This window comes from Lotus japonicus, chromosome 5 (assembly GCF_012489685.1).
Source record: "Lotus japonicus ecotype B-129 chromosome 5, LjGifu_v1.2".
Classification (NCBI taxonomy): Eukaryota; Viridiplantae; Streptophyta; class Magnoliopsida; order Fabales; family Fabaceae; genus Lotus; species Lotus japonicus.
In genome coordinates, this window is record NC_080045.1 from 47,917,563 (window position 1) to 47,926,983 (window position 9,421).

Below are 9,421 nucleotides of genomic sequence, written 5' to 3' on the forward strand. Positions count from 1 at the left end.
GGGTTTGAAAATATATTCCCGAAAATGCTATATTTACAAACATAATTTATTTTCAGGTAAATTGTATAATGTACGTTATTTGGTAGATGTGTTACATTCTCATGAATATTTTTAAATTTTATCTAATGAATAAATAAAACTAATAAAAAATAGAAAATGTGTGATGAAATATGGTAGAAATAAGAAGTTATCTTAAAAAATAACTTTCATTCATATGGGAGTAAATATTTTTATCATTTTTCTTGGGTATAGAAATATGGCAAAACGTGTATTGAACTTTCCTGGGTATCCAATATATTCGGGAATACATTTTTCAAAGATTGTACTAAACATGAGAATGAGAATGTAACATTCCCCACCTCATTTTCTCGAGAATGTTTTAAGATCCCTTCCACCAAACACCCCGTAGGTTTTGAATAATTTTCTTGGAAATATTGTCCTCTTCATGACATGTGTTTGATTACTTGTTCAAGATCTCGCCTGGGTGCAAAGTTGTATCCCATCAGGTAAATAATCGATTCGGCTATGGCTAGCTTCCTCGCATATCGGCTCATTCTAGGATCGACATATATGTTTTTAGCTATTATAAAAATGGCCAATACTTTGGTGCCAACAAATTTCCCCTTGCATTTTTCATTTTAGCCACAACACCCTAATAAGAATGCAATGATGCATTTCATCCTATGAGGAAAAAGTTATCATTTGACTCCTATATATCTTCTTATTTTCCAAACTTCAATATTTCCTTGACCAAGCTAGCTTCTCTGTCGACTCTTTATCGTTCTTATTGTTGTCATTTAAACTCGCAACCTCACCTCCTTACTTGCTCCTTAGTCGGTTACTTTCGTATGTCTCATAACAACACCTCTGAAAACCGCAACCACCCCTCCGACCATTAGGGTCATCCCTTCTTCTCGATCTGCCATCGAATATTATTCATCCTTCGCTATGAAATCATCCAAGAGGAACAATGACGAGGGAAGTACTTTTGTCGTTGCACCCATACAAGTTCTATCTCCTTTTGACCTTCCGAACCATAAATAATTTTTAGACCCTTACGCTCAAAGCTACCCTAAAGTCCCTTCTGATGTTGACTGAGTTCATTGGCGCCTAGTGAATTCAAACATCCAATCACATGCATTGGTATTCATTAGTCGCATTCCCTAAAATCTTTAAGTGATGCCCAACAATCTTCGACACTTCTGTGTACTCTGTTTGGATAACGTGTGTAGCTTCGACTAAAGAAGCGTTTATAGTGTATGACAATCAATGGCTTCATGATGTTCCCCACATTGTGGGACGTAGTTACCATTCTTGGGTTACCGGTTGAGGACGATGAACTTCTCCTTTGGCGGGTAAGTTTTGTAGGGATCCATCCAAGCTTGGTATTAAGTTTAGCTGTGGTGGGAGTTCTTATCCGAACTTCCTAACGGTTAGTGCCAGGAAATAGAGACTTCTCTTAGATCCAGAACAAATTCCTTCTATACTAGTTATGCAAATCCTTCATTTGCTCAAATACAGTACTTGTAGTTTCATAACCCCATATTGTCTTTGTTAATAACTCCGGTCATAAATGGCCATTGACCTCTCTTTCCTTTTTTTTCTTTCTACAAATGTATGTTTAATCTTCTTCAAGTTTTGAAAGAAGAGAAAACCTTAGTTTGTAAGGTCGTTGAAGGTCTTTATGATCCCTTCATCTATAGATCATGATGTACTTTTATGAAATGAGTTACGCTCCAACTTTTCGGAAGAAAGCACCTAACTAGTCCAAGACAGTCACTCAATCGACCATGCAACAAAACCGCTATGAATCAGTTCAACTCAAACGGCTCAAGCATAAAACCGGTGTCTCGGCTCAGCCAAGTCTTGGTTGAACCATTAAGTCAGCAATTTTTTTTTTTACAAAAAGGTATAAAACGAAGTCGTTTTGGTAGGGAAAAAAATTGGAGTAAATTTTTTTGGAAGGCAGCATTTTGCAAAATGAATGAGAAAGGGATCTAGGTCTTCCATTCTGGGGTTTCAGTTTCAAGCCTGAACTCTCAGCAACTGGTTCCTTCTCGGCTTCTTCCCTGCCGTCGCCGCACGTTTCGCCGCCGGCCACCGCTATCTCTTCCGTTGGTCCCTGTTTCGCGCAGCTTGCAAGGTGAATGCGTTTCCCTCTCTGTGCTTCTCTGTTCAATTTGTGTTTCAACCCCGAACATGTTTATTTCATCCCTGTGTGAATTGTAGTCCTTTTTTGCTATTTTACATGCTTTTTTCATTCCTTTGGGGTTGTAAATTGTTGTCATTTCTTGCTACTTCACATGCTTCATGACTGAGATGATCAATTGGTGTTTGTTGACATGCATTTCTATGATGTCTGTGTTTTTGGCTCCTATCATTTTTCAATCTGCAATTTCTTTATATCTGGTCTGTAACTCAGTGTTTTTTGTTCACAATTAAGTTCAGTTATTTGACAATGGAACCTGTTTAGATGATGCTTTATTAATAACCATACTATAAGCATAATTACTGTGAAAAAAATGAAGTTTGTAATTGCGTAAACGAAGAATATATATCAACCTAGGAGCTGTTTGTGAATTTGCCTGATTGAATAATTGTTCTAATCTATTTTGCATGTGCAGAGAAGAAGTAAGTTGGCTGCGAAGAGGTAAAAAAGGGGGTTATGGCAGGAAAAGCTGCTGGTTCAGCTGTAAAGGCAATAGCGGAGTACCAATATCCGTGGCGTGAGAAGTTAGCAAAGTATAAGGATGAACTGGCCAAGGGTGTGTGGGGATACTGGGAGTTGGGGGCATGGAAGCCACTGAGTATCAGTGCTCGGCGTCGAGCTATGCTTCGAAAGGAAGTCCTTCTTGCCGGGGAAGATTGGCCCTATGATCCTGAAAGGAAGGAGATGAAGACCAAGAGGAAAGGACACAAGTGTGATAGGATAGCTGCTGAGAAAAGGGCAAACACCGCAAGGTTAATGGAGAAGATGCCGGAAATGTTGCTGGAACACAAGAAGAGAAGGTGGCTGAAGAAGATGAAGGAAGAAGACAAAGAGAAAGGCAAGCTTTGATTTTGCTCCTTCAGAATGGGTTTCTTTGTGCTTCAGATCTTCCTTTGGTTTCCAAGGGTTTGTCACAAACTGTTAACCATGAAAAGTGGATTTACTCATGCAATGTTACACCTGTTTTTTGTTGCTTGTGGGTTGGGAATGTTTGGGGTTAATGGTGATTAACTCTTGTCATGTATTTCTAACAATCCTTAATAAACCCTTTCAAGAGTGGCCTTGAGATTATCCCTGGGGCTTGGGAGGGGGGTTACTTAAATGGAAGTTAATGTTATGTAGTTTTGTTTTTAGATTCTCCTTGGTTGAATGCAGCCTTATTTGCAATTGCTTTTTAGGCACTAGTTACTTGTTTCAATATTATCATCACTTGTAGCAATTACCATTAGTGCACTAAAATTGGTGCACTAATAACATTTGAAGGCACTTGTAATCTCCTTGGCAGTAGTTGAATTATTTCTCCCATTTTAAAAGAGAAAATACTGTCCTATTTTAAGATTGACAATTATAGGGGTGATTGAAAGAATCTGCTAATGGTAAGAAGGGTCAAAATTATTTCAAGTTCGTAAGAAATGTCTCAAAATTGAATTCACTCTTAATATGTAGAGTTTCTATTTGTCATGGATTCATTCTCGATTAATCCTCTTCTTATCAACTTATAACAATTCGTTACTTTTTAGTCTTGAAGCCAACGATTTTGGTTATTCGATGTGAAGTGACAAGTTAAGCAGATTTTGCTTGTTCATTGGTGTGATAGCCATTACCAGTTTTATTCTTATCTACTTTCCTTCTTTCACTTATTGTTAATATCAGATTATACTCAATGTTTTCATTTGGAGTTTTGTATAAGAGAACAAGCAGAGGTTGTCTCCATTAATCCTATCTTATATCTTATATCATATACTATTTTTGAAACTAAAAAGTGACAACTCCGATAAGTGTCACCCCTCATTCTATGTTTTTTTTTTCCATAAGTTTTATCTCTCATATTATAATTAATAGGTAGATAATGTCATATTTATATTTTCTAATTTTTTTAGTAATTTAAATATTAAATAATTCCATATTTTCAAAAATAATTAATATTGCATTTAATAGTTATTAGTGACATTAGAATAATTAACAAAAGTCAATTGTGATTTTTTTCAAAAAATACGTACTATATTAATTTGAAATTTAATGGTTTTTAATGAAATTCTAATAATTGTTAAAAGTCAATTGTGACTTTTCTACCATTAAGATGTATGGTGACAGTTTTTTAAATGATTATGATTATTTTTATATTACTAAATAAAATAAAATTGAATGTAATATCTTACGTTCAAAATGATATCAAATATATCATCAAAAAATTGATATCAAACAGTTTTAAAGGATTGATTTGGAAATTAACTCATTTTTTTTGTATTTTATGTTTTCGTATATACACCTTGAAGATTAAAATGATTTTGGTATATTGATTCAAAGCATAACAAATTAGAATGTAACTAGGATTAGAAAAAAAAAAAAACTTAAATATGTGATATACGTATTTAAAAAAGAAAAACGAGAGAGAAAATATGAAAAAGTCTGTTGTATGCCGAAAAAATACTCTTATTCTATCCGTGCATGGCGCAGGATCAATACTAATTGTATAAGGGAAGACAAATCATCTTTGAGCCCATTCAAATACAAGAAAAAAAACACTAAATAAATTTCAATAAGTATTTTTAAGTTTCCATCCGAGTGGGGGGTTTGATCCACCAATAAACAAATGAAGTCCAAGGCGGTCTAAAAACACATTACAAACATAAGAACGAGCCATTTGGTTGTTTAGGTATTGCTTGACCCAACTTCTTTCGGTCTTAAAACCTATTTTTATGTTAAAGCTCAAAATAAGAGCTTTATGAACAAAGTATAAATTGTTTGTTAATTTTCATTTTTTATTTTTATTTTTTTATAGCTCAAAAACTACTTTTGATTTAAATGCTATTTTCAGTTTGTAAACTCTCGGCAATGAGTGATCACATGATATGATGGTAGAGAGGTAAGGTAGCAGTTGCAGAGGTTGTGGATGTCGGTAGCCGCGACGATGACGGTGGTGGAGGTGGTTGTTATCCTATGACAATGTTCGTTGTGGCAGTGACAACAATGTTGGTGGTAGTGGAGGGTAATGGTGGCGGCAGCGACAATGGTGTTGTGGAGGTGGTGGAAGCGGGTGGAGGCGGTAATGATAACAATGACAGTGGTAGAGGGTGGTGCTGGTAGAGGTGACGATGGTGGAAGAAGGAGGCAATGGTGGTGGTGGATGTGGTCCTGACGACAATGACAATTGTGGAGGGTGGTGTGGTGGAGGTGGTGATGGGGGTAGTGGATGTGGAGGTGGAAGCGATAATGGAGGAGGGTGGTGGTGTTGATGAGTGTTACTTGGTGGCGATGATGGTTGTGGTGGTTGCAAGAGCGATGTTGAAGGTGGAGGGCGACAATCTTATTATTGATGGTGGCGATGGTGGAGGATGAAGGTGGCGATGAAGGAGGCGGTGGTGATGGCGACATTAGTGGTTACATGGTGACAACAACGATTGCGGTCACGGTGATGATGGTGGTTGCGGTAGTGGTGATATGAGGTTGTGTATAGACATTTTGAGTCCTATGATGAAAATATTAAAGTGTCTTTCTTTTGACAAAAATCTTAAGGGCTCATTTGGTGGTCAGGATATGATAGGATAAATAATTGGATAAGGACAAGATATGATAAGAGCATGATAGACTCTTATCCTATCATGCGTTTGAGGTGGACAACATATTGATAGGATATGATAGAAACAATGAAAAATGTGTCATCCTATCCCGTCAAGATAATTTCTATCCTAACTCCCCCCTCAGGATAACTTTTACAGATGATAGAGGGGATAAGATAAGGGGCAAGATATTGTTATCCTATCCTGCTGGCGCAACAAACAACATATTACAGCAGGATATGATTACTGTTATCCTATCCTGTCTGTTTATCTTGTCCACCAAATGTTCCCTAAAGAGATTTAATATATCATATAGATTATCGATTTTTTATTAATCTTTTATCTTTTTTGAGCTGCGAAATTATTTACTAGTGTTTTATAATCAAACAATTCTTATATTTCGCTTTTAATTGATAAGATAACTAACTCAACTTATCTATCTTGTAATATTTTCGACCTTAGATATGATTTAAGCAATTTTAATTTTGAAAAACTTATTACAACATAGCAACCGTTACAGAGATTGCCAATAAAATTTTATTGGCAATATATACATTTGGAAAATAATGTAAAGTTATAATATAACTCAAGACTTATATCAGACTGTTAATTTCTTTTCTAAACACTTCTTTTAGTATTAATAACTTCTCTGAGTGTTGAAGTTTAGAGGGAAGTGAACGGACCTCTTCTCAGCGACGACCCTAAGTTTGGACTTCGAGAACTTCATTTCTTATGCATGGAGAATCAATAAAATATTAGTGACTTTTATGAAAAAAATTGATGATAAAGCAATGAAAGATGGCGAAGGAAAATGCATGATTTGGCGTTGGCATATGGTGACCTAAGTATTTGGGGGTTCTGGAGCGTTTGGCGCCCTCGATGACTTTGGAGCAGTCGAGGACGGGGAGTTGGGCGAAGAAGCTGATAATGTTCCTGTCTTTGGCAGTCAAAGAATATTCTGGGGGTTCCATGATTCCATTGGGCTTCTCAGTCCAATATAGGGAAAAGGGCGGTCCCGTCTCTTCGGGTGAAAAGTTCAGGATAGACATGGTGAATCGCCACTTTGAAGTATTTGCAGGCGAAGGTGTTTTCGGCGTTGCTTCTGTAGGGGTTAAGGCATTTGCGGCCTGGACGAGCCTTTAGGGAAACCCATCCCTTGGATTTTAGGGACTTCGCGTCCACATCGTATAGATAAAATAAGTGGACTACCGACGGGGTGATTTGGAGAGCGTCGCACAGGATCTCCAAGCACCGCATAAACGCCCAAGCGTTAGGGTGCAATTGGCAGGGAACCGCGTTGATGTCAGCCAACACTGAAATGAAGAAGGGCGAGACTGGGAATTTAATTCCCAACTCGGCGAACAGGTACTCATAGACGTAGAAAAAATGATAATAGGTTACGTCACCGTCTACTTTGTGAAGCCAGAGGCGTTCGCTGACTCTGCATGCGGCAACACGGAGTTTTGCATTGAGGGCATCCTCATAGCAGAGCCCGTCGACCGCCTCAATAAAGTCAGTCACAACGTCTCGCTCAACATACTCAGAGGGTTGGTCAATTGCCGATTGAGGGGGAACCACTTGGACGGGGATCGGAAGGGTTGTGAAAGTCCTAAGCCGGAAAGCTTCGACTTCCGTCGTGTCCAGAGGGAGTCCACCGATGGCATGAGAATCCAACGAGTCCTCTGGTGGTGAATCTTGTCGAGGGGTGTCTTGGGCGTTGGATGACATGACGAAGGGAAGGGGAGGAACTTGAAATGAGAAGAAAGCAACAACATGAAATAGAGAGAAAAGGACTCACCGGGGACGAAAGTGAACAAGGGGTAAAGGTAGGGATGGATTGCAACGACAACGGAGCAGGAGTTCGCCGGAGGTTTGTTGGAAGAGATTAGAGAAGAGAAAATTGGTGGTTTCGAAAGTGGTAAATGATGGAGAAACAAGGTTTTTATAGGCAAAGGTTGGTGGTTGGCATGGGGCGCGCGGGGGTCGCGTGAAGTTGGTGGGAGAGTGTGAACCATGATGGAAGGAGTGAATGATTACCTTGGGAAGAGCAGGTGGCGCATTGAAGGGGAAGTTATTGCGCGTGATTGGCTCAAAACCCTTATGATCCAGTTTTCTGCATGACGCGATGTGACGTTTGAGTGGAGCAGTTGGGATTTGAAAGGGCACGCTGACTCTCTAGCTTTCTGCAACGTGTCATTGTGACTAGTGGGGCTCCTTACCGTGATCGCCACTTTCGGACTGGTGGACTCATTGCCGTGATCACCACTTGTGGACTAGTGGGCTCCTTGCCGTGATCGCCACTCGTGGACTAGTGGGCTCCTTGCCGTGATCGCCACTTGTGGACTTGTAGACTTGTAAAGGGTGTTCGCCCTAGGCATTCCAAACGCCATGTTGGCGACTTATATTTCACGCATGCCTTATTAAAGTTAGAGTTAGAAAGTTTGTTGCATTCTCTAAAGACACACTCGGCTCTCATGCTTCGAGTCCGATGTCTTGTGGACTCGTGGACTGGGCGAACCCCCAGTAGGGCAACGCCCATGGGTGCCCGCCCAGTAGGCTCGGCCTTGGTCAGCGAGGCCCAACCGGCCTATTAGCACACGAGGGCCCAACCCTCATTCCTATAAATAGGTAGCAGTTACCATTTGTAAATGACTTTTGCTCATTTGATCAATACACTCATAAAATTCAGTTATCCTCTCTCTAACTCTCTCTCTAGTGCAATCACTTTCCTTGCATTTTACACGACTCTGAAGTTGATGGTAGAGAGACTGCCTATATAAGATTATGACACTTTGACCTCCATTAAAAATAGGTTACTTAAAAAAAAAAAACTCTTTGACACCTTTTTTTTTTCCAAAAAACATTCTTATAATCTCTTTCTCCAATAAAATAAGTTACTTATTTTTCAAAGAGCTTATCCTCAAATGTGTTTGACTGAAATTTTACTTTTAAGTTACAAAAAAGTTGGGTCAAACGCTACCTTAATTTATTGATTCATTTTATTGTAAACATATTGTATTTAAAATTTAATTCTTATAATTTTACATTAATTTTCAGTAAATAGTTTTTACATTAATTTTAGTAAATAATTTAATTCTTATAATTTTTTTACATTAATTTTAATGTGAAAAGTAAAAATACTTTTACATATTACTTAAATTTTGAGAAAATTATTTAATTCATAATTTAAACATTCTTAACAATTAATATAATTTACATTATTATAATTTTTTATATACTTTTGATTTGTATTTCAAAAGTTAAGTTTACAAATGAAAACAAATAAAGTCAAATATTTATTTTATCAATAATTATTTTTACTAACATCTCTTATAATTATTTAGGTAGGAAATACCATTCTGGTATTAACATCAATTTCTTACTAAATTTATTTAATAATAATTTATTCCAATAATATAATATTGAAACTAATAATAGAAGACTAATTAATTCACACAAATAAATAATTTTTGTAATTACAAAAACCATAAAAAAATTAAGAATTAGAAAAAAAAATTTGGCTCTTTGTTTTAGGCGCTATTATTTTTAGAAAATAGCTTTTCTAATTTTCTAAAAATACTAACCCCAACACTAACACTTAAATTATAAAGTGCACCAACACTGCCCCATTCCTCATTCCAATTGCTGCTGC

The 9,421-nt window shown here is 37.4% G+C and overlaps 1 protein-coding gene across 1 annotated transcript; it reads left to right on the forward strand.

Moving 5' to 3' along the window:
* Positions 1–1,965: 1,965 nt before the first annotated feature.
* Positions 1,966–3,342, forward strand: LOC130721088 (uncharacterized). The gene is made up of 2 exons (XM_057571819.1): positions 1,966–2,143; positions 2,625–3,342. The coding sequence occupies exon 2, from the start codon at positions 2,666–2,668 to the stop codon at positions 3,056–3,058; it is 393 nt and encodes a 130-aa protein (XP_057427802.1). The 5' UTR covers positions 1,966–2,143; positions 2,625–2,665; the 3' UTR covers positions 3,059–3,342.
* Positions 3,343–9,421: the final 6,079 nt, after the last annotated feature.

Bases quoted from the DNA above. Each gene is read 5' to 3' on its own strand.
- LOC130721088 (XM_057571819.1), top strand. From the start codon at position 2,666: ATGGCAGGAAAAGCTGCTGGTTCAGCTGTAAAGGCAATAGCGGAGTAC.